General features: G+C 52.6%; 1 protein-coding gene across 3 annotated transcripts; it reads left to right on the forward strand.

The window, feature by feature from the left end:
* The first annotated feature begins 1,352 nt into the window (after positions 1-1,352).
* Positions 1,353-23,569, forward strand: LOC139003327 (fatty-acid amide hydrolase 1). 3 transcript variants are annotated; one of them, XM_070405043.1, is made up of 15 exons: positions 1,358-1,616; positions 10,937-11,050; positions 13,408-13,542; positions 13,772-13,905; positions 13,986-14,192; positions 14,441-14,481; positions 14,726-14,850; positions 16,327-16,452; positions 16,936-17,033; positions 18,510-18,609; positions 18,899-18,939; positions 19,817-19,856; positions 20,330-20,438; positions 20,959-21,104; positions 21,585-23,569. In XM_070405043.1, the coding sequence occupies exons 1-15, from the start codon at positions 1,422-1,424 to the stop codon at positions 21,711-21,713; spliced, it is 1,740 nt and encodes a 579-aa protein (XP_070261144.1). In that variant the 5' UTR covers positions 1,358-1,421; the 3' UTR covers positions 21,714-23,569. The 3 variants fall into 3 exon arrangements, with proteins under 3 accessions (XP_070261146.1, XP_070261145.1, XP_070261144.1); XM_070405045.1 differs by lacking the exons at positions 20,959-21,104; positions 21,585-23,569 and adding an exon at positions 20,822-20,933 and having other exon boundaries at positions 1,353-1,616; XM_070405044.1 differs by lacking the exon at positions 20,959-21,104 and having other exon boundaries at positions 1,355-1,616.
* The last annotated feature ends 252 nt before the right edge of the window (positions 23,570-23,821 follow it).

Consider the following 23,821-nt stretch of genomic DNA (forward strand, 5'->3'; position numbering starts at 1 on the left):
AGGAACAGACTTGAGATGGAATCCCCCACTCAGCCACCTGTGTAACCCACAGAAGTCATTTAACTTCTGGTCCTCGGTTACCTTATCTACAAATTGATAATAAAAATGTCTTCCTCATAGGTCTGTTGGGAGGACAAATGAGATAAAGCACATAAAGTTCTATGAGGCCTAGATGGTGTGTGTGTGTGTGTGTGTGTGTGTGTGTGTGTAAATCCCACCCCCTAATGAAGGGTACTAGGTGCCCACACCCCTCCTGATTGGGAATTCTTTCTGCTTGAACTCCAGGAGGGCCCAGGAGTGGAAAAAGATGACCTGGGAAGGTCAGTCTGCGGGGTGGCGGAGAAGGACAAGTGGTGGAGGGTTTGGACAATAAGAAGAGCCCAGGGCGACAGACATGGGATCCCGGGGGTTGGAGAAAGAGAAAGGGGCAGCAGGTGGGCGCCCCAGGGGAACTTCCTGTGCTGGCCCAGATTGTGGGTTCACTCAGCGAGATAGACAACCGACACAGAATTTAAATTTAAGAGCCTTTATTAAGCTGGCCAGCTGACTACAGCGCATACCCCTCCGCAGAGAGCCTCGCAGCTGGAAGAGCCCCAACCAAGAGTACAGCAAAGCTTTTTATCTGCAAAAACTACAAAGTATTTCAAAAAAAATGCAAAGCGGTTCATTAGCCGTTCCTGGTACTGGCAGTGTAAAAGGATTCACATAAAGTTCACAAGTACAAATGGGAGGAAAGCGGGGTCATACCTGGCTGGGTTTAAACATTAACACATTGTTTTTTTTCTAAGATAATCAGTAATTCTTCTCTGCCAGGTCCCTGCCCCTAGCACAGCCCCAGGGTGGCCCCTCTCAGGAGCCTCCCGCTGGGGAGAGGTGGGCGTCCTACGGTGCCCATGGCGGCAAGGTTCTCCAGGAAAAAGCTGCTAAACTGGTTGCGGGCATTAATCAGGTCCGCGAGCCCAGTCTGTCTCCGCTCCCAGTGCTCTTGGTTGGCCTTCCCCACAGGGGCTCCCGCTGTCCCCGTCTTCAGGGAGTTGGGGCTCGGGGTGCGCGGGGCTGAGGCGGGGCCGGGCCGAGCCGTGGCGCCGAACCGCTGCGCTCGTGCTTCTGAGGACGCCCTCGGGAAGCGGGTGCCCCTAGCGTCCCCCCAGCCGAGCCTCACGCCCTGCGCGAGGACGCGGGAGCTACCCCAGCCCGGCCGCCAAGCTGGACCTTGACCGTTGCGCGCCCCCAGCCGCGGGCCCGTTGCCCGGCAACGGCGCGCTCCCGAGCGGGCCTGCGGCCGCGCAGCTCTCCTCCCGCCCCACCCGCGCAGAGGAGCGCGGATCCCCGGCGGATCCAGGCCGGGTTTTGCGGCGAAACCGGCGAGTGCTGATTCTTGTGTCGCTAGTGGTCTAGGCAGCTCCGAGCGGCGGGCGATCATGGTGCCGGACGAACTGTGGGCCGCGCTCTCGGGCGCCTCCGGGGCTGCCCTGGCCTGCTGCTTGGTGGCGGCGGCGGTGGCCCTGCGCTGGTCCGGTCGCGGGAGGGCGCGGGGCGCGGCGGCCCGGGCGCGACGGAGACAGAAAGCGGCCCTGGAAAGCATGGACAAGGCGGCGCAGCGCTTCCGGCTCCAGGTGACGCTCGGGGTCGGGGTCCGGGGGTCGCCGGGTGGGAGTACCCCCGCAGCACTTTCAGCTGCCCGGACGCGCCGGGGTGGTGGTGGCGGGTGGTGGCGAGGGGGAGGAGGCAGCGCAGGTGTGTGGGCAGCGCAGGTGTGTGGGCAGCGCAGGTTTGTAACTTTCGGAACCCCTTCTTGCTCAAATGCATTCCGTGCTCTTCCTGAGCCAGGTAGGGCCAAGGGGAGGAAGGGAAAGGAAAGAGACAGGGAGGTAGTTTTGGAAGGCCATCACGGCGCTAGGTCCAAAGAGGAGCCTTGCTCCGTGGCAAAAGAATCTCAAGATCACTTGCCGGTTAGAATGCCAAAACGCTGGCATGGGAACCGATAGGATGCCAGGGTTAGGACTTTGGAATCGCCTGCGATGGCCAAGTGAAAGCGGAGAGCTTACAGTTCACACTCATTGATTTGTGCGTTAGGAGCCAGAGAAGGACTGGCCCAAATGCACCCGGGGTTATGGACAGCCAGCCCGACTGGAATGGAAGTCTCCCCAGCTCCTGACAAGCCCCTTCCGTGAGCAGGTTTAGTTCCAGCCCTTCGCTGTGTGATCTGTCAACAGCTCCCTCTAGATCAGATCAGTGTGTGTTTGGGGGTGGAGGAGGGGCTTAGAAGAGAGGGCTTTCTCTCCGAGTATATGAGACAGAAATCAAAATGCTAAACGGTGGCAGCTGTATGTGCTGAGGGAGAAGAGACTTGCCAGGAGTGTTTGTGAGGGTATGTGTTTTGATAGGATTCCCATCTGACAGGTAGGAAGGCAGCCCAGGTGATGGGGACAACAGGAGGCAGGAGGGTGTGCCTAGGTGGGAGACTGGTAAGGAGTCACAGAAAATTGCATGTCACAGATTCTCAGGTGCAGCAAGTGATTTCTGAGTTGGAGTCGAGCTGGGACCAGAACCTAGATGTCCAGTGGGGCTCTCCAGCCTCATTCCAGCGGAGAGGGGCAGTGGAGAGATATTAGGAAAGGAGACCCGACAGGCCCGGGGTATGGCCTTCATTGTGGTGAGGTTTTGGCTAGATGATGAATTCACTCCATACCATTCCTGGGACAGCATATGTCATATTTGTTTATTTATTGAAATCAAAATATGTTTGGTTCCAGCCTTCATTCATCAAGCTGGCTGAAAAATCTACCATCAATTTTAGAGTTCCCCACGCTCACATTGGGAGACCCGGGTGTTCAGTCCAAACTGGTCACTCCCCCTACTTGAGCACAGGTCCTTCACTGTCTCGTCCTCCTCCTCTGTCCAAGCTCCGAGGTGCCCCACGCAGGGATCCACCAAGTCCTTCTGTGCAGCCCGCTAAGTTCTGCCAGCTCCAAATGCTGGGTGGGACAGCTGCAGGCGTCTGCCCACAGTGTCTGCCCACAGAGCTCCTCTCCCAGTCCCAAAGCACCCACCAGCTGGCAGGAGTGTGGGGTGGTTGAAAGGTGGGTCTTCCCTCACTTCAACTCTAAGCATTAGTAGTTTCCCTCTGGAGAGGCCACCTTGCATTAATTCTAAGAAATGGATTTCCTAGGGCAGAAGTTTTGGCCTTGACATACAAAGAGCTGTTTACACACCCTCCTTTGAGCCAGAGAGCTTGACCTCAGAACCGCAAAGCTTGGCTCTTCCAGGCGGGGAAGCCAGGAAATTACCTTTTGGCTTTGCAAAGACTGGAGAAGAAAGGAAGAGCTACCTCAGGAGTCTTACTGTTTTGAGCTATGAGCCAAGGGTTGGGATCATGATGACAATAGCTTTGTAGGCCTTTGGGGCAGGTAGGAGGTGGGGTGCAGTCAGTCCCGCCTGAGCCTCCCTGACCTTAACACACCCTCTGCTTGGCTCTGGAGTCACTGTATGACAGGGAGGTGGGGTTTGAGGCTGTCTCAGCAGCCTTCCTTCTGAGGCTTTCTCTGCCCAGCCCTGAATAGCAAGGGGCACTGAGGTAAGCAGGCCCTAGGAGAGTCCAGCAGCTTGTAGTACAGCTCCCCCCGATGGACTCCAAAGCTTATTGGGAGCCCAGATACCTCATGTATTCCAAGGCAGTGCTGGAGGAGGGGAGAATCATAAACATTTCCTGAATCATTACAAGAGTTATCTCTCTAGATCTAGAACAACTCTGGAGTAAGGCATGTTTATGGTAATTCTCTGTTGACAAAGTGAAGCTTAATGACCTGTAACAGCTATTTGTCTATTTGCCTCCTAAATGAGTTTTGATATCCATTCTAGAGGGAAGAGAGCATTAAAATTAGGACAGAGACTTTAACCAGGACATAACTGGGAGAGTCTGTGGGAGGAGCTGGGGCTTATGGGAGGAGTTCTGGCACTTGGTTATTGGATAGCCTTACATGGAAGAACCTTATGTTTATAACAGAGTTCTCTCATTGCAACAACTCCCTCTACCCTTTAACTTCCACTGCCTCTTTATAATGTCTCCTCCATCTTGGTTTGGTTCAGTGTGTGCATGTGGTTTGCCATTTTGATTCACCCTAGAATGCAATCTTTCTTTTTTTAAAAAAATATATCTTTACTGATTTTAGAGAGGAAGGGAGAGGAAGAGAGAGATAGAAACATCAGTGATGAGAGAGAACCATCGAGCGGTTGCCTCCTACATGCCCTCCCATAGGGGATGGAACCCACAATCTGGGCATGTGCCCTGACCAGGAATCAAACCGTGATCTCCTGGTTCATAGGTCGGTGCTCAACCATTGAGCCGGGTGCAACTGCCAGGAACCAATTCCAGCATGTCATAATTTCAAAAGTTTCACCAGAAACTTGGGGACTCAACAGGGTTGAGTCACACATGTAGTCACCTGTTGGGAATGACTAAAGGCATTTCCCCAAACCTGAATAGGAAACTGATTGTGGCTGCCAGACATTAAAGGGCATCTTAATCTACATGTTATTGCCTCCTACTGGCCAAACACCTGAACAACGTCATAGGCTATTCCCCAAACTGACAATGCTTCTGTACCCTTTGAAACCTTTCCCTTTGAAGTGTATTATCTCCACCTTGCCTTAGGACACATTGTGTTAATAAAAGCAAGGGTCCAAGACAAGGAGGGAGTCTTCAGTTCCTTTAGCTGAAGGTCCTCTGACCCCCAATGCCTTTCAAAATTATATCTCATCTCCGGATTCTTTATTAGTCTCTGGATTCCTATGTCATCTATGCACAGCGCCTTTTCCAGATTCCTGAATCCTTCTTGATGCTGGGACAAGAACCCTGGCATGCAACCCTTTCTTTTTCCTGAGTAAATTCTTTTTTGGTGATGGAATACCCAGTTGATTCCATTGTTTTCAGTCTACAAGGGGGAGCACTATAAATAGAATATCATTGCTGAGAAAAATATCACAGAAAGTTCAACTGATCATGTCTCTGTGTCTTGGCATTTGTAATTTTACCTCAAATGCCTTTACCCCACATTTATTACAACCCCTTTGTCAAAATCCCATGTCTTACTTTCTTCAAGTGGATCTGACCTGTAGTTCTAGCTCCTGGCCTTTTTCAAAGCCCACCTTGAACCTGATTTTAACACAAAATGAGTCATTAGATGAATTTGTTACTGACAAGTTTGGGTTCTTGTTTCTTGATATAAAAGAATTTAGACCAGGGACACTGATAAAACCAAAGGCAGATATATTGAGGCTCTGTAGAGGGCAAGATAGGTTCTCAGGTTCTGTGCCCTAAATGTGGGGCTTAAAGGGTTTATTTTTAAATTAAATCTTTATTGTTCAGATTATTACAGTTGTTCCTCTTTTTCCTCCCATAGCTCCCCTCCACCTGGTTCCCACCCCACCCTCTGCCCTTACCTCCCTCCCACTGTCCTCATCCATAGGTGTATGATTTTTGTCCAGTCTCTTCCCACACCCCCGCCCCCCCCCGCCCCGAGAATTGTCAGTCCACTCCCTTTCTATGCCCCTGAATTTTTAAAGCATGCAATACCTGAGTGTTGAGTCAGCGGCACTGACCTCTTTTCCCTTAGGTTGTCAAATTTAAAAAATGACAACAGCCCTGGCCAGTTTGGGTCAATGGATAGGGTGTCGGTCTGCAGACTGAAGGGTCCCGGGTCTGATTCTGGTAGCAGACTTGCTCCAAGGCCCCAAGCCTCGACAGGAAGACAACCAGTCAATGTGTCTCTCTTACATGGATGTTTCCCTCTCTGTGTGTCTCCTGCTCCTTTCCACTCTCTCTAAATAATCAATGAAAAAAATATCCTCAGGTGAGGATTAACAACAACAACAAAATGACAACAGCCAACACAACAATAGCTGTCCAGTGTGAATGTCCTGTCTTGAACCATAAATATATAAGTCGAATAATAGAGTTGCATCTTATTGGTCACATTGCATAATAAGGTTGTGTCTGATTGGTTAATTCTTGGTACCAGAAATCCTTATATCCAAAGTATAGGCAACTGATTTTTTAAAAAATCACTTGGGAGAAAAAGAAACAGGTCACAAATGACAGAAATGGATTAAAGCAAACTACTGGATATAGAGTTCAAAACCAGGGTAATAAGGTTTTTCAAGAATTTCCTAGAAACCACCGATAAATTTAGTGAGACCCTCAATAAATCTAGTGAGACCCTCGAGGATATGAAAAAGGACCAACTAGAAATTAAGCATACACTGACTGCAATAAAGAATATTATACCGAAATCCAACAGCAGACTAGAGGATCACAAGAATCAAGTCAAAGATTTGAAATACGAAGAAGCAAAAAACATCCAACCAGAAAAGCAAAAAGAAAAAAGAATCCAAAAATATGAAGATAGTGTAAGGAACCTCTGGGACAACTTCAAGTGTACCAACATCCGAGTTATGGGAGTGCCAGAAGAAGAGAGAGAGCAAGATACTGAAAACCTATTTGAAGAAATAATGACAGGAAACTTCCCCTACCTGGTGAAAGAAATAGACTTACAAGTCCAGGAGCACAGAGAACCCCAAAAAAGAGGCCCACACCAAGACACATCATAATTAAAATGCCAAGAGCAAAGGACAAAGAGAATCTTAAAAGCAGCAAGAGAAAAACAGTTAGTTACCTACAAGGGAGTACCCATAAGATTGTCAGCTGATTTCTTATTAGAAACTATGCAGGCCAGAAGGGAGTGGCAAGAAATATTCAAAGTGATGAATAGCAAGAACCTACAACCAAGGGTTGAATGACCCTTTCACAGGGGTCGCCTAAGACCATCGGAAAACACATATATAATTACATATTCTTTTTGTGATTAATCACTATGCTTTAATTATGTTCAATTTGTAACAATGAAACTGGGGGTCTTCACAACACGAGGAACTGTATTAAAGGGTCACAGCATTAGGAAGGTTGAGAACCACTGGGTTAGAGCATTGGCTTGCGCACCGAAGGTTCATGGGTTCTATTCCTGATCAAGGGCACATACTTGGGTTGCAGGTTCTGGTCCAGGAGTATGCGGGAGGCGACTGATCCATGTGTCTCTCTCACATCGATGTTTCTCTCTCTTTCTTCCTATCCCTCCTTTTCACTCTCTCTAAGAAATCAATGAAAGCCCTAGCTGGTTTGGCTCAGTGGATAGAGCATCAGCCTGAAGGGTCCCGGTTCAATTCCAGTCAAGGGCTCATGCCTGGGTTGCAGGTTCGATCCCCAGTAGGGGGTGTGCAGAAGGTAGCCAATCAGTAATTCTCTCCATCATTCATATTTCAATCTCTCCCTCTCCCTTCCTCTCTGAAATCAATAAAAATATATTTAAAAAACCAATGGAAACAATATCCTTGGGTAGGATTAATAGAATAAAAACAATGATCAGATATTTATATAACTGGGGGGGGGGGACAATCTTGCTATTTTTATTGTGAAGTGAGAAAGGTAAGGTGTAGTACTGTGTATATAGTATGATCCCTCTGTGCAAAATAGAATATATGTCAACAATTACATACATTGTGGGTTTTTCATAAACTTTTTTCCCCTATAAGGTTAATCAGAAACTGTTAACTATGGTTTTGTTTTCAGAAGAGGGACTGGGCAGGATGGTCCCAGAGATGAGGTAATGTTCACTTTTCATTTTTATACCTTTTTAAAATATATATATATATATATATATTTATTGATTTCAGAGAGGAAGGAAGAGGGAGGGAGAGACAGAGAAACATCAATGATGAGAGAGAATCATTGATCGGCTGCATCCTGCACGCCCCACACGGGGATCAAACCCACTAACTGGGCATGTGTCCTGACCTGGAATTGAACCATGACCTTCTGGTTCATAGGTCAATGCTCAACCATCGAGCCGTGCCAACTGGGCTTATTTTGTATGCCTTAAAAAAAATATCCAGGGAAGAGCTAAATGTTGCATCATCATGATGGGCTAGCTAGAACATGTGATGTCTTGATTTGAACTAATAGAGCTGTTATACCAACAAAGAAGTTAAGCCTTTAGAATGAATTATAAGTTGTAAAAGTAAATGAATTGTATTGCATGTGAAAAAAAATCCAGGGATTATTTAGTGTGTATAGAGAAATCATGGATCCATTAAAAAAAAAAACAACCCAAATAAGTACTGTATCTGTTTAACAAATTAAGGGAAGGGTGCTGTATGATGGGTGCATGTGGAGGGTATGAGTGGTGGTGTCGCATTGAGGGGTGCAGAGGAGTCTGACAGGATCGTGCCTGGAAGCACCTCCTGGAACATGCTTGTGGTGTAAGGAGGTTTTAAGGGGAAAGGCAAGCCCTGGTTGAGCTTTGCACAATCTGGGCAGGCAAAAAGGAAGAGCGGGTGGGAGTGATAAGACTTTGGCAGGGCGGCCAGCTAGGTGGTCCCTGGGTGACCTGGGAGAGAAGGGATGAGCACCAGTGAGGATCTTGGTAGAGGAGATGGAGAGGTGGCATTTTCCAGAGCTGCTTATGGGGCTTGGTGAGTGATTGGATGCAGGTGGGAGGGTGAGGGAGGAATCCAGGCTGACTCCTGTTTTCTCACTTGAGCACCTGGATGGATGCAGCACCCTTCCCTGAGTGAGGGTATACACGGAGGAGGATGAGAGGGAGCTGGTGGAAAGTAGGGGAGCAGGCTCAGGGGGAAGGACACGGAGGGGTGGGCACCATTGGGAATAGCCCTGTGACTGGTTTGAGCTCAGTTGAGTCAGGCTGGGTGGAGGAACCGGAGGTCATTGGGGGAGGTGGAGAGCAGAGAGAGCCACTGGAGTGAATGACTTCTCCCAGCATCAGAGAGGGAAGAAGAGGTGCCCCGAGGGAAACTCAAGGAGTCTCTGTCTGGCACCTTCTCATCCATCAAATCACAGCTGAAATGTCACCCCCTGGAGAGGCCTGCCCAGGCCATCTGGGTCAGTTCTCTGCTGTTTCATCACTGCACTCTGTTTATTTGCTTTGTCACACTGTGGTCTATTTATTACTTGTTTATTTGTTTATTTTCTTGAATGTAAGCTCTCTGAAAGCGGGGACTTGCCTATTTTAGTTACCTCTAAATTCATAGCCTCTAACAAAGTTCTTGACACATAGAGGATGCTCAGAAAATGTTTGTTGACGGACCAAGTGGATGACAGAAGTAGCCAAAGGGCAGGAGGAGAATCAGAGAGGGTGGTGTCTCCAGGCCAGGAGAGAATTGAAGAAAGCTGGTGTGTGGTCAGGGAGACATGGAGCAGAATAAAAAGGAGAAGCTCCTGTGGGATTTGGCAACAGGGAGGCCCCTGAAGACTTTGACAAGAGCAGGAGACCATAGAGGTGAGAATTGGTGGCTGTGGCTCGGATCTCCTCTAGCCCCTGTTCAGGAATTAGTCCAGTGCCCTGGAGGAGGAAGTGACTGTGTTTGCAGGTAGGGGCTGATCCCAGGGACTCTAGGAGCCTTTGAGGCCTGGCAGTGAGGTGTTTGATCAAATGTCTCCTTCAGAGAGCTCTTCCCTGACCACCCTCTACCTGTATGCTGCCCGTTTCCCTCATCCATGTTTATTTCCTTTACATTATATCTCACTATCTGAAATTCTTATTTGTTAACTTATTACCTGCTCACTCGCAACCTGCACCTGGTATAAACCCCCCAAAGCATGCACATGCCTTCTTTGTTCACTGGTATCACCCCTGCTTAGTGTGGCACCTGGTACAGAGTAGGCACCATCTCTGTGGAATGAATGAAGAAATCCTCTTCTGTATGTGGCTCTCAGCTGCAGCCTAACCACACAGCATGGGCTCTTCTTGTTTTCACCTTCCCCTGCTGGTTGGGTGGCCAGGTGCAGGTGGACAGCCAGTGGGCAGCCTGTGCTGAGCGGGCAGAGAACTGGAGTTTGCCTGTATGGTCCTAAGCAAGGCACTTCCCCTCTCTGAGCCTCAGTTTCTTTACTGTGCAAGGGGAACGGTAGTAGATTTAATAAAAACATAGAGCACACCAGCACGGCGCCTGGCACACAGTAGGCAGCCATTGAGGGTGGTTTAATAATCCTCCTGGGCCAGGACCTTCCAAGGGCTCAGAGGTTTCCTCCTGGAGCCAGGCCCATCAGACCTTTCTCTGTAATGTGCAGGTTCTGACTATCCCAGGCCTGCTGAGTCAAGCCCGGAAAGCACACGTTTTCATTTGGGGGTGGGGGGCGGAGTAGATGCCCTGGGTTGAGTTGCTGGGATGTGTAATAATCGCATGTTCTTGTTATAGTAGTTTGTTTGCTTGTGTTTTGAAATTACTGTTTTCTAGAGTGGGCATGCCATTTTTATCACCACCATCGATGCACGATGCCCGCATGACTGCTTTTTTCACATCTTCATCAGCATTTGGGACTGTTCTTATATTTAGTGTGAGGTGTTCTGGTCTATGTGCCTCACTATCTCACTATGGTTTTGATTTTGCCATCTGTATATCCTCCTCAATGAAGTGCCTGTCTATGTCTTTTGCCTACTTTGTAATTGGGTTGTTTGTTTTCATTTGGAGTGTTTTTGGTGTGTGTGCATTCACATTCTACCACTTGGATGTAAATGTGGTTTCCAGTATTTCCCTCCAGTGGACATTTTGTCATTTCATCTTTCACAGAGCCTAGGTTTTTAATTTTTATAAGTTCTAATTTATTAAAAAAATCAGCCTGGGCATGGCTTCTCCCTGGGTGTCTGTCCAGGAAGCTTCTTGAAGAGATAATATCTGCCCTGTCCCAGGTGGCAATGGCTGGGTCACGGTGTCAGATTTGTGGATGGGCATGTCTGGCATGGATTGGCATGTGGTGGTGAGTATCTGCTTAGTAGATGTGGGGTTTTGAGGACATGGGACAAGGTGTCTGCTGCAAGCATGTAGGGCCTGCAGGGAGCAGGACTGATCTGAGGTGTCTCCCCAGAACCCCGACCTGGACTCAAAGGCGCTGCTGGCCCTGACTCTGCCTCAACTGGTACAGAAGTTACACAATGGGGAGCTGTCCCCCCAGGCTGCACTCTTCACCTATGTGGGAAAGGTAAGGGTGGCTGGCCAGCCAGTGATCTTCCCTGCTCCTTCCTATTTGCTCTCTCGGTACAGGCTGAGGGGGAAACCTGGCCTGGAGTTTATCTTGCTAAGGGCCATTGTGGGACCACAGTGCTAGGGACTGCCAGGGAAGAAAGGAGCCAGAGGTAGGTGTGTGTGTGTGTGTGTGTGTGTGTGTGTGTGTGAAAGAGAGAGAGAGAGAGAGAGAGAGAGAGAGAGAGAGAGAGAGGCAGGTTGAAGAGGCTGATTCTGTGTATGAGGAGGGGACACTGATCATGTTGTCTTTGCTAGAAACCTGGCTTTCAGCCCAGACTTCCCTGTCCCTCCTGCCCCCACCCCATTGGTCACCAAGTCTAATCTGTTCCTTCTCTATGGCTCTCTCTAGTCCACCCCTTGTCCCCACCCCTCTTCAGCCGCCCTGGTCCTCCAGCACTGTCTCCCTCCACGCTCAAGCACCAGCCTCCTGGACAGATCCCTTCAGGCCTCCAGTTCTTCAGACTCTCATTCTGTTCCGCCTTTGTCTCCAGCATCCTCTCTGGCCAAAGCCTCGTGGAGCTTGGGGCATCAGTGTAGCTCAGCTGCTGGCGGTTCCATGGCCTGGCACGCTCTGTGCTGGCTTGTGTGGAGTTCCTTTTGCCGGTTGGCTCTTCTCCCTCTTCTTTGCCCTGCTCGGTACAACAAGCTCCCCTAGCTGAGCCTTCAGGCCTAGAGGACTCCCCTTTCCAAAGCCTTCCCTGACCCTCCCCCACTCCCAGCCCAAGTTAGGTTTCCTCTTTAATGTTCACTTTCTATTGTTTGTTTTGTTAATGCTCACCCGAGGATATTTTTCCATTGATTTTTAGGGAGAGTGGGAGAGAGAGAGAAAGACAGAGAGAATTATCAATGTGACAGAAACATATCGAGTGGTTGCCTCCTGCACGAGCCCTGACCAGGGCCTGGGTTGGGGGAGGAGCCTGCAATCAAGGTACGTGCCCTTGACTGGAATCGAACCTGGGACCCTTTGGTCTGCAGGCCGATGCTCTATCCACTGAGCCAAACCTGCTAGGACTGTGTTCACTTTCTAATAGCACATTTCTCATCGCATTATAGGGCCTACTTTGTCTTTCTCTTTTCAATGGCAAATGTGAGCTTTCTTGTGACAGAACTTCTTATTTGTCTTTGCACCTTAGTGCTGGACGCCAAGTCTTTTATATAGTAAGTGCTCAAGAAATGTGTTTGAAATATGTTTGTGCTTTTTGAGTGTGACTTTTGCATGATTTCTTGAACGAGATCACAGGAACCCTAACCGGTTTGGCTCGGTGGATAGAGCATCTGCCTGTGGACTGAAGGGTCCCATGTTTGATTCAGGTCAAGGGCATGTACCTTGGTTGCAGGCACATCCCCAGTAGGGGTTGTGCAGGAGGCAACTGATGGATGCTTCTCTCTCATCAGTGTTCCTAACTCTCCATCTCTCTCCCTTCCTCTCTGTAAAAAGTCAATAAAAAAATATATATATATGTTTTTTTTTTTAAAAGAAAGAGATCACAGGAAAGCATTCTGGTTACAGATTGGCTTCCTACCTTCATGCCTTGGGTAGCCCGGAGACAGATTTCATGAGCCTGAGTGTGGTAACAGGACCGACACCCATTTTCTCAGGTGTTTCACAGGAACAAGAGTATTTACTTAAACTGCACCTCACTCTTCCCTGACCTTTCCCTCCTGTAGGGCCCTGTTGAGTGTGTGTCAGCAAGGCCTAGTGGCCGCCAGCCACAGTGAGGGTGTCCTTACTCCAGTCAAGCGCCCACCCCCTTCACTATGAGTCTGTGACTCCTCCATGTGACTTGATGATCAGATTCAAGAGCTCCTGGGAGAGGGGAAGCTTAGCTGGGGGAGATGTGGGCCAGGCCTGGGGCAGAGGAGCGTGTGCTGGGCTCTGGGAGGCGAGAGCCTGGGTCTAGCCCTGCATTGTGCTGACGCCCAGTGTGGTCTGAGACGGGGATCTGCCCTGACGGCCTCACTGGGCAGAGATGTGGCTGAAGGAGGAGGAGAGTGGCCAAGGGTCATCTCATTCCCTCTGAGGGGCTTCTGACGCCAGTATCTTGCTCTTTCGAGTGCCCTGCTTGTGCCTTGCCCCTGGGACGCCTCTCTTTCTCCGTCTCTGGAGGGTTGAAGGCCAGAGACAGCCTGGGTGAGGCTGGGGCCAGATGTCCCCAGTGACGTGGATGCTGGGCCCTAAATTATCCTCTGCGCTCATGGCTACCCTTCCCCTGAGTATAATTCAGAAGGCCAGTTTTATGTTGTGTGTATTTTACCACATTTCCTTTAAAGGCCAGCCTCACTGTGCCCTGTGTCCATTTCTCCCTCCCCTAGGCCTGGGAAGTGAACAAAGAGACCAACTGTGTGACCACCTACCTGGCAGACTGTGAGACTCAGCTGTCCCAGGCCCCCAAACAGGGCCTGCTCTACGGTGTCCCCGTGAGCCTCAAGGAGTGCTTCAGCTACATGGTATGCCCTGCCTTAGCGTCAGGCCTCAACTCCCCCCATCCCTGCCAGCAGCTCTGTGTCCTGGGTTACCCTGGGCCCTCAGAGGAAATGTCAGGTCCAGAGGCCTTGAGCGGGCACCACGGTGTGCTTTGTCTTGGCCTGTGACAGGGCGGTGGGAGTGGACCCTCTGCTGCTGAAAGGGCCCTGACTCATCAGCCATGTCCCTCTCGGTGTCCATCCCTCCTTCTAGGGCCAGGACTCGACCTTGGGCTTGAGCGTGAATGAGGGGGTGCCAGCAGAGTACGACAGCGTGGTGGTGCAGGTGCTAAAGCTGCAGGGCGCCGTGCCCTTCGTGCATACCAACGTGCCCCAGTCCATGTTCAGGTTGGGTCTCATGAGTGTGGGGAGGAGGCAGGGTCACCTGTGCCAGGGTGACACGGCCAACCCATCCCTGCTTCCTCCAGCTATGACTGCAGTAACCCCCTCTTTGGCAAGACCACGAACCCATGGGATCCCTCTAAGAGCCCAGGTGGCTCCTCAGGGGGAGAAGGAGCCCTCATTGGAGCTGGAGGATCCCTGCTGGGCTTAGGCACCGACATCGGGGGCAGCATCCGCTTTCCCTCCTCCTTCTGTGGCATCTGCGGCCTCAAGCCTACAGGGAACCGCCTCAGGTATGGTGTAGGAAGTGGGTGGAGGGAGCTCTGGGTCCCTTGTGGTGTGACCTTGGCCTAGCTTCTCGCCTCTCTGGGTTCCTGGCAGGGGTTCCCTGCCTGGGGTTTTTCTGGGAGGGAGTGCCACAGCTCCACGCTGGCCCTGTTTCCTAGCTGCCACGTGGTAAGTTCCGAGCTACTGTGTGGGTGAGGAGTGGGACAGAGTTTGGCTCTTTCTTGTTCCCAATTATCTTGTGTTTCTTATCCAGCAAGATTGGTCTGAAGGGTTGTGTCTATGGACAGCTGGCAGGTGAGGTTTGTGGTTCCCTTAGTGCCCTGGAGGCGGTGGTGGTGGTGGTGGTGGTGGTGGGGGTTTGCCTGATCCACCTCTGCCCCTGCCTCTTCTGAGGGCAGAGTTTTGTCCCCAGGCCACTCTAGGTCTGAGGTCCTACCTCCTTATCTCTGTCCACACTCCTGGGCCATGGCCCAGCCCCTTACTTGGACCCAACCCCAGAGCTGAGTGATCTCTCTTCCCTCCCCTCCCCACCTGACAGTACAGCTCTCAGTTGGCCCCATGGCCCGGGATGTGGAGAGTCTGGCGCTGTGCCTGCGAGCACTGCTGTGTGAGGACATGTTCCGGTTGGACCCCACTGTGCCCCCCCTGCCCTTCAGGGAGGAGGTGAGCAGGGATGGGGGTGGGTTCAGTTGTCACTGGTGCTCCTGAGCCCAGAGGGCAGCCCCCAGGCAGTGTGGGAGGCCTTGGAGGCCCTGTCTCCTGAAAACCAGCCCCTAGGGGCCGGAGACCAGGGTCAGCTGCTGCTCCACAGGTGGCCACTAGATGGAGCCCTTGCCTGCATTTAGAAACTCAGTCTTCCAAATTGTCAGCTGGCAATCTTGGCTGAGGACAGGTCCCACCTTCTAGCCCCAGCCTCTGCTGCTGCCACCAAGGAACCACTTCCCAGCACCAGAACAACTTGAGGGAGAACTGATGTGCCTCCTCCGTGTTTGACCTGCAGCAAACAGGAGCCTTTCTTCAGTATTTGCGTCCATACCCCCAACCTCCTTTGTGATGCTTGGCATGTAGGCTGAATAAGGACAGTTAAAGGCAGGCCGTCTGAGAAAGCTGGGATCTGTGGGCAGTGTTGAAAGCTGGGTCCCCAAATACCACCAAAACAGCCTGTGGATGGGACAAAGCTGAGTTTACTGGTTTCTGTGGTGAAGGAGAATGCTGCCCCAACAGAACCTTAGTAGCATTAGGGCGGGGAGGGGTGAGGGTGGGGAGGTGTGGGGGACAGAGGGGGCAAAGTGGGGATATTTGTTGAGATTTTGAAGTCTGGTTTTTTAAGGTGAGTATTTCAATGTGGGGGTTTGTAAGGATCATGATGTAATAATAGTTTAGGACTGGTGGACACAGCAAGGTGAGGATTTTGAGGTGAGGGATTTAAGGAGTCTTAAAGTATAAGGTGTCATTTTACCCTTCTGTTGAAGAGTTGAAGGGTCTTTTAAGAATGGAAAGTCCTTTGCACTTTATATATAAAGCATTCAGGAGCATTCAAGTTAGATGGATGCAGACAGTGGCATAGTGACGCCATGCGAATGCAGACAGTACACTGAGCAATGCAAGCTCCATCGCTCCCTCACGCAGCCCAGGTCTCCTTGGGAAGGCGGAGGCCCCTGGGCAGGAGAGTGGGCCTCAGTGCTCCTTGGCAGGTGGGAAATCTGTGCTGGATGGTGTGAGCTCCCCTCCCCAACAGAGTAGGATGTCCTAACGGACCCCCTCCCCGAGAAGGAGGAGCGGTGGAAATGAGGTCTGGGACAGTTTATCATGGGAGTCAGGTCCTGCATTCTTGACACAGGCAGCAGACAGAACATAGTATTGTCACTCTGCATTGGTGGCCTTGGACCGGTGTCAGCACCCCTCTGGGCCCATCTCATTATCTGGATCTGAAGCCTTAATTTCCTCATATGAACGAGGGAATCTGCAGGGTCATCGTGAAGTTATTCTGAGAAAGGGCTGGCCTTGCTGGCAGTCTGTTTTCAGGGGTTGCGGGCCTCAGCCTAGCAGCTGTGTGAGGCTGAGTGGCTTCGATCTCGGGAAGCCCCACCTCGGGCCACCCTCTCCCGACCGGACTCTGACTCTTTGCTTCGTCTCCAGGTCTATGCAAGCTCTCGGCCCTTGCGTGTGGGGTATTATGAGACAGACAAGTATACCATGCCCACCCCAGCCATGAAGCGGGCCGTGCTGGAGACCAAGCAGAGACTGGAGGCTGCTGGCCACACGGTATGGCTGCAGGGGCCCAGAAGCCCTGGCATGGCCTTCCTTCAGGGAAGCCTTCCTGGCCACCACCCCTTCCTGGCATCCTTGCACCCGGATTGTTTTGTGGTTGGGCTGGGAACTGAGTCCCTGTGGCAGCAGTATAGACAGGGCTAATCAGGAGTGTGTGTTGGGGTAAGTAATTGATGGTGGACTCAGCCTCGTGCTAGGGATGTGTGATGGTGGCTTTGGGAGGCCTCATCCACCACATGGTGCACAGCTGCCCATAGGTTCCCGGGGCCCTGAGATGGTGGGCCCGTGGGTGTTGGTCTGCTAATCTCAGACCAGTTCACGTGTGGCTCCGGGAAGCAAGGCCACCTTGGTGGCTGCAGTGAGAGCTACCGTGCGGCAGAGTTGGTCCAGTCCATCCTCAGGGCCATCTGGGCAGCACGGGGGTGGACAGACCCAAGGGTTTCTAGGGGTGGGGGCTCATACCTTCCAATCCTGCAGCTGGTTCCCTTCCTGCCAAGCAACATACCCTACGCTCTAGAGACGCTATCGACCGGCGGGCTGTTCAGTGATGGTGGCGGCAGCTTCCTACACAACTTGTGAGTGATGATTGTCTTCGGGGTCTGCGGTGGAATCAGGACAAGGGTAGACCCAGGGAGAGCAGTGGAGTGCTTTGACCCCCAGGGACGGGCCACCTGGGGGAAGAAGGGGGACAGGCCTCAGCTGAACACAAAGAAGGACGACGCATTCTGGGCAGGGACCCGCTGCATTTCCAACTGCAGGTTGGGCCTGGAGATACCTCACCAGAGACAGTTTGGAAAGGTGCCAGCGCAAGGGGAGGCTGGACTGAGCATGTGTGGTCTGGCCCCCAGCTGAGCTCTTTGGGAGGTAGGAGATGGGCAGGGGCCTACCTGACTGTCGGGAAAGATGAGAGATAAGGGCAGGATCAAGCAGGAGGGCAGGGGTCTAGACATCATGCTGTGATTTGAGGCTCTTCTTTTTCATTTCTTCCCTTCCCTTCCCTTCCCTTCCCTTCCCTTCCCTTGTCTTTTCTTTTCTTTTCTTTTCTTTTCTTTTCTTTTCTTTTCTTTTCTTTTCTTTTCTTTTCTTTCTTTTCTGTCTCTTTGGAGAAGAGGCCCTTCTTTTTTTTTTTAATATATTTTATTGTTTTTTTTTACAGAGAGGAAGGGAGAGAGATAGAGAGTTAGAAACATCGATGAGAGAGAAACATCGATCAGCTGCCTCGTGCACATCTCCCACTGGGGATGTGCCCACAACCCAGGTACATGCCCTTGATCGGAATCGAACCTGGGACCTTTCAGTCCGCAGGCCGATGCTCTATCCACTGAGCCCAACCGGTTTCGGCAGAAGAGGCCCTTCTGACTTGAGCCATATCCTTCCCTTTCGAGCAGGACCTCAGTTTTCTGTCAAGTCGGTGGGTTGGACCAGACCCGCTTTAAGGGACTTTGCAGAGCTCACGTTCAGAGAGGCTGGTTCCACCCGAATGTTTTCAGACCTTAAAGACTGACAGAGGCAGAGGCCAGGCCTGTAAAGGTGCCTCTGGTGACACACCTGGGGTTACTGGACTTCCCCCAGTGGTCGAGGATGGTCCAGGCTTCGTGGAAGGTGCTACGTTTCATTCTGGCCATGGGATGAGGCCCAGGCTCAGCCACCTGAGACCTTTCCCTGAGATCTAGAACCAGGGACAGCCTCAGAGACAAGCGTCATGGGTGGCCCACTCTGGACAGCCCCACGGGTGTCTCCAGGCTGGCGTCAGCAACAGGGTGTGCCCTCAGTATCAAGCCCTGGCCAGGGAGATGTTGCCCTCAGTCCTTATTGCTCTGAGCTGAGTTTGCCAGGGAGTGTGACCTGCTAGTTCTGAGGAATTAGCAAAAACTAGTCACACATTTGAAAGGAGGCAGTTAAAGGCATTGGAGACCAGCGGTTACCAGCGTGTGATGAGGAGAGAGATGGACAAAGGTTGCTGAATAGAAAATGGAGGACCCAGTGGGTGGGGGTAAGCCAGGAGGGATGCCTGGGGTGGGAGTGGCTGGACTGGACCCTTTGTCTCCCAGCAAAGGTGATTTCGTGGACCCCTGCTTGGGGGACCTGATATGGATTCTGAAGCTGCCCGAGTGGCTTAAAGGACTGCTGGCTTTCGTGCTGAAGCCTCTGGTGAGGGCACAGGGAGTGGAAGGGGTGGGGTGGGTGAGGGGGAGCTTCTGGGCTCTTCCCCTTCTCCTCAGCCTCTCCTGGCAGGCATGGCCTCTTCTTCCCAGCCCCCCACCCAGACTCCTTTCCTCCTCCCACCCCTCTGGTCTTTAGTCGTCCTGCATGCTGAAGGGGGTGCCACTTGGGACCTGGGGGAGGGACAGAGAGAGGAGGCATGGTGGCTTGGCCTGAGGAAGATTGTTGTCAGCACCTGGCCCAAAGCTGAGTCACTGACTCTGTGTCTGTCCTGCAGCTCCCACGGTTGGCAGCCTTTCTCAGCAGCATGAAGTCTCGGTAAGAAAATTTCCATGTCCCGATGCCTGCCTCTCTCTTCCTCAGACCTGGGTTGAAGTGGTTTCTGACAGGAAAAGAGGTGGGAAGTGACTCTGAGGCTGAAAGTGGCCCAGACAGGTGGCAACTCTGTTACTCAAGATTTCCAGCTTGACCAGTGCTGAGGACGGGAGCTTCCTGTCCCCAACACTATTCAAATCGGAGACCTTGAGTTGGAGTCTATTCCACAGTCCCTCCGTGGCCTTCACGTGGGAGCTGCAAGTTGTCTTAGCAAAGCCCAGGTCTGGCTGGAAAGCGGGCTGGAGGGAGATCACAGGATGGGAGTGGTGGGGAGGAGATTGCCCTGGCTGGGGCATGGGTGGGAAGGACCAGGAAGGAGTTGCTGTGAGGCAGGGGACAAGGGGATGCTGGAGGCCCTGTGAGGATGCTCTTTGGAGAGATCTGAACTGAACTGAGCTGCACTGGGTCTTGCCTGCCCCTTAGTGGCTGGAGCGGGAAAATCAGGGCAGTAGCTGCCCCATTTTCAGGCCCTGGCATCCTGTGGGCTTGCTCCTTTTCTCACCACAGGGCATTTAGGACCTTGGACAGCTCTGCCCCCTCCTAAGGGTAGCTAGGACTCAGGCCTGGTCTGGTCCTGGCTCTGAGGTGGAGTCACTAAGTAACCCAGCCCAAGTCCCCTGTGGGGCCTGATCTTCTCAACAGGACAGCAGGGATGTGAACTTCTGCCCTGCACTGCTTCCCTCTCAGAGCTCCCACAATGTTGAGAAGGGTCTGCAGGAATGAGATCCGGGAGGTGTTAAGAGTAGGGGTCTGATGTTGCTCACTCCCTTATCCCCATGGCTGTGACCATCGTGGCTGGTGACTTCACTCCCTCCGCCAGCTCCACTAGGAAGCTCTGGGAACTGCAGCACGAGATCGAGGTGAGGCACAGCCCCGAACTAGACTAGGGTGGGCATGGGAGGGGTGGACAGGGCACCTGCCTGTGGGCTCTCTTGGGCACTGGTTTTAGCTGCCTGTTATTCCCCTCCCGCCCCCCACTCCCTGGGCAGGCCTGCTCAGGTCCAGCTCTCTGACCCTCACTTGCCCAAATGCACATCCTTGGGGGCTGGGTCAGCCAGGGCTCGTACTCTGGACGCCTCTTCTTCCGTATGGTGCTGCCTGTCACCAGGCACTCTGTGGCCCTGCCCTGGCCAGAAGAATGGTGTCTACAGTTCCTGTAGGAGGCGGGGAAATCACTTCCCCCTGAAAGCAGTCCTGCCTGTGTGCCCTGAGGACCTCCATCCCATTGTGACTCCCCAGCCCCCAGCCACCCTAGCCCCCAGCCACCCAGTGCCTGAATCAAAGGCTGGGCTGGGTCTGAGTGCTTCACCCGCTGTGCTGGTACCCTCCCCAGGTGTACCGCAGCTCTGTGATTACCCAGTGGAGAGCACTGGACTTGGATGTGCTGCTCACGCCCATGCTGGGCCCTGCTATGGACTTGAATGCCCCAGGCAAGGCCACAGGTGAGGCCTGCTCCCCACCATGCCCCTGACAGCCCCGCCCATCCCTTCTCTTCTCTGAGTTCAGCCCTTTGCCTGGCCAGGCTGCTAGGAAGGAGAAGAGGAGGAGCCCTGGGGAGGATCTGGCTCGTAGGCGACTCATAGTCTGGCTGGCTGCAAAGATGGGATGTCTGGGAGGGAATGAGCTCCCTGTCCTCCACACTATTCAAGTTGGAGATCTTGAGTTACAGAGTCTGTGGTTTGGGGAGGTGGGATTTTGATAAGCCAAGAAAACAGGAGTGACATTCCAGCTGGGGAAGCTACATGGGCAGAGGCTTGTGGCAAACCCCAGCAGGCTCTCCAGCCTGGCCTGCATCTGGGTTCCTGGGCTTTGTCATTCACTCAAGTCTCAGCCCTGGGAGAGAGCCTATCCCTGCCTGTGGAGGTCGGCTGCCACTTCACGGGATGGGAGACTGAGGCGCAGACAGGACAGTTGGCACCGAAGGTCACCTGACCTGCTCCAGCCACTTGTGCTGTGTCTCAGGGGCCGTCAGCTACACTCTGCTCTACAACTGCCTGGACTTCCCAGCGGGGGTGGTGCCTGTCACCACAGTGACGCTCGAGGATGAGGCCCAGATGGAGCATTGCAGAGGCTACTTTGGAGATATGTGGGACAAGGTGCTGTGGAAGGTGAGGTCATGGGGACTGGCCTGGCCAACTGCAGGTCTCCCTTCTCCTGGACTCACCCATTCCCCAACACTAGCTGCAGCGGAGGAAATAGATAAGCACATGTAGGTCTTGCCTGTCTTTCTTTTCTTTTCTTTTTAAATATGTTTTTTTTTGATTTTTAGAAATAGAAGAAGGGAGAGGGATAGAGAGATAGAAACATCAGCAAGAGAGAAACATCATCGATCGGCTGCCTCCTGCACGCCCCCACCCGGGATCGACCTTGCAACCTGAGCGTGTGCCCTGACAATGACCTCCTGGTTCACAGGTTGACGCTCAACCATGAGCCACACCAGCTGGCCTTGTCTGTCTGTCTTAACACAAGACCCTGAAGGATGTGGTTGGGCTTGCTGTGCTGCCCCTCCTCTCCATCTGGGGTGCTTCCTGGCCCTGGGGTGGGTCCTGCCTTGCTGCCTCCCATTCTTATCCCTGTGTCCCCTGCAGGCCATGAAGAAGAGCGTGGGGCTGCCTGTGGCCGTGCAGTGTGTGGCTCTGCCCTGGCAGGAAGAGCTGTGTCTGCGGTTTATGCGGGAGGTGGAACGACTGATGACCCCTGAAAAGCAGCCATTCTGACTGCTGCCTGCCCAGCCACCCAGCCGGCTCCAGAGGACCCACTGGATCTGCGTCCAGCCTGGTCAGGGCACAGCTGCCATCCTGCGAGGAAACGTTCACTTGGGGCAGAGGCTGCCTCCCCCAACCCCCTTCCAAGAAGCCGAGACCCCCTGAGTCTGGACCTTGCCCCTCAGTCTGGTCCCCAGTCTCTGCCCTGACCCCCTCCCCATGTGGCAGCCAGTGGGTATGCCATAGGCAAGGCCCCACTAACAGTCAAAAAATGGTTTCTAGTCTGTGTACTTTCTGGCCGTCACTGTAGGGCACTGGGGGTTGGAGCCTTGACCTTTTAGAGCCCGATTCCAGCCATGTCAGTTTCCTGCTCCCAAACCTCCCCTGGTTCCCATCATACAGGATGGACACAGGCTTCTCCGAGTGGGTGTTGCACACCCAGCACTTCACCCTCCCCCGCGCCCTGCCTTAGATGAGATCCTGCTTTGCTAGACATTGCCCTTTCTCTTCTTCCTTCCTTTGCTCCTTCCTTCTGCTGAGGAAGTCCTTTCTGCTCCTCTACCTTTAGATACTCTGAGGCCCAGCTCAGACCCCTTTTCTCCAGAAGGCCTTCCCTCCTGCCTCTGAGCCTTGGAGTAGGTGGCCAGTTTCCCAAAGTCTGCCCCACATGCTGGGCATCTGTGTGTGGGGAGCTGCCTCTCAGCACGCTGGCTCTCCTTGATGGCAGGGACTCTATTGTATATCTTTGTCCTCAGTGGCCAGCACCGGGCTGGGCACAGGGCAGCAGGGAGTCTGGAGTGCTGACCCTGAGCTGGCACCATTGGAGTGCTGACCCCTCTGGTAGTGAGTCCACAGGTCTGGGGAGGTGAGCACCAGACAGGCGATCTGGTAGAGAGTGCTCACGGGCCGGCCAAGGCTTCCTGAAGGAGGAGGGCCTCTGTTGAGTCTAGATGATTCCCAGAGGCTGAGATCGGGGATGAGGACATCCCAGGGAGAAGGAACAATAGTACGCCCAAAGACCAGGATGAGTTTGGCAGATGGAGGCATGTTGAATGGGTGCAGGAGAAGGAGCAAAAATGTAGGTGGTGTCAGATCCAAGTGGATTTGAGGGGCCAGTTCAGGAACTGGAATCCTATCTCATGGGCAATGGGGAGCTCTTGAATGATCACACAAGTGCAGTGAGGAGAGTAGACTGGATGGATAGAGGCTGCAGAGAGATAAAGAGGTTGCTCCATTTTCCTAATCGGGAAGGAGGCCTGAAGCCTGAGCCAGGGTGGGGGTCCAGCGGCAGAGAGAGGTGGTTTGGGAATTGACTGTTGAAATGCAAGTGAGCTATCAGCTCAGTCTGCCAGGTCACCTCTCACTGCACTGCATTGCTTGGCAGGTGGAAGGTTGGCTGGCTTGTGACAGACTTCTTGGCCCTACCAGCAGAACCCCCTCACTCCTTCTTGTCCCCCCTACCCCTCAGCCCTAGCGCTAACTCCCTGCTTGCTGTAGAAGGTGTTTCTGAGCCTGAGCCTTCTGGTAGGGTAGGCCATAGGCTCTCACCTGGCCTACTTCAAATTCTTTTCCGGATCAGCTGCCTTGCCAAGGAAGGCTTGCCTCTCCATTCTGATCTTTCTGCTCCTCCAAAGGTGCTTCCCCTCAAGGTTGTACAACCAGTGGTAACTGCATTCTCTGCCAAAGGTGTCTCTGCCTTGGTGGGGCCCCACACCTTGGAGCTGACTAGAGGGCCCAACCCACATGGATGCCTGTACCGGGATGACCTGGTTGTTGCTGTACTTTGCCCTGGTTCCTTGTAACAGCTGTGTCATTTCACCTCATACTATTCCATAAAGCTACCCGCCATCTGCCCAGTTTCCTCCTGACCAATTTCTCTTTTTGGTTATTAATATTCTTGTGCCTTCAGATGCAAGGCTGCATTCCTTCATTCCTTCACCCTAAAGCCCCAGCATGGGAATACCCACCCTGTGCTGAATGGTCCTGGAACTCAACCAAGCCTGGTTTCCATCCTTGGGCCCCTGGGCTTGTGGGGGTGGTGGACGTTGACACAAACACATCTGTTCCCCAGGTGATCAGCGGTGGGGAAAAGGGAAGATAAGGGACCAAATGCTGCCAAA

This window comes from Myotis yumanensis, unplaced genomic scaffold (assembly GCF_028538775.1).
Source record: "Myotis yumanensis isolate MYYU_CA2020_CCGP unplaced genomic scaffold, mMyoYum1.0.hap1 SCAF_2, whole genome shotgun sequence".
Taxonomy (NCBI): domain Eukaryota; kingdom Metazoa; phylum Chordata; class Mammalia; order Chiroptera; family Vespertilionidae; genus Myotis; species Myotis yumanensis.

What these genes read in the sequence shown, in the direction of transcription:
- LOC139003327 (XM_070405043.1), top strand. Translation starts at nt 1,422, where the DNA reads ATGGTGCCGGACGAACTGTGGGCCGCGCTCTCGGGCGCCTCCGGGGCT. An exon ending in TCTTCACCTATGTGGGAAAG is followed by an intron (nt 11,051 to 13,407) that starts GTAAGGGTGGCT and finishes TCCCTCCCCTAG; the next exon opens with GCCTGGGAAGTGAACAAAGA. An exon ending in CCCTGCCCTTCAGGGAGGAG is followed by an intron (nt 14,851 to 16,326) that starts GTGAGCAGGGAT and finishes CTTCGTCTCCAG; the next exon opens with GTCTATGCAAGCTCTCGGCC.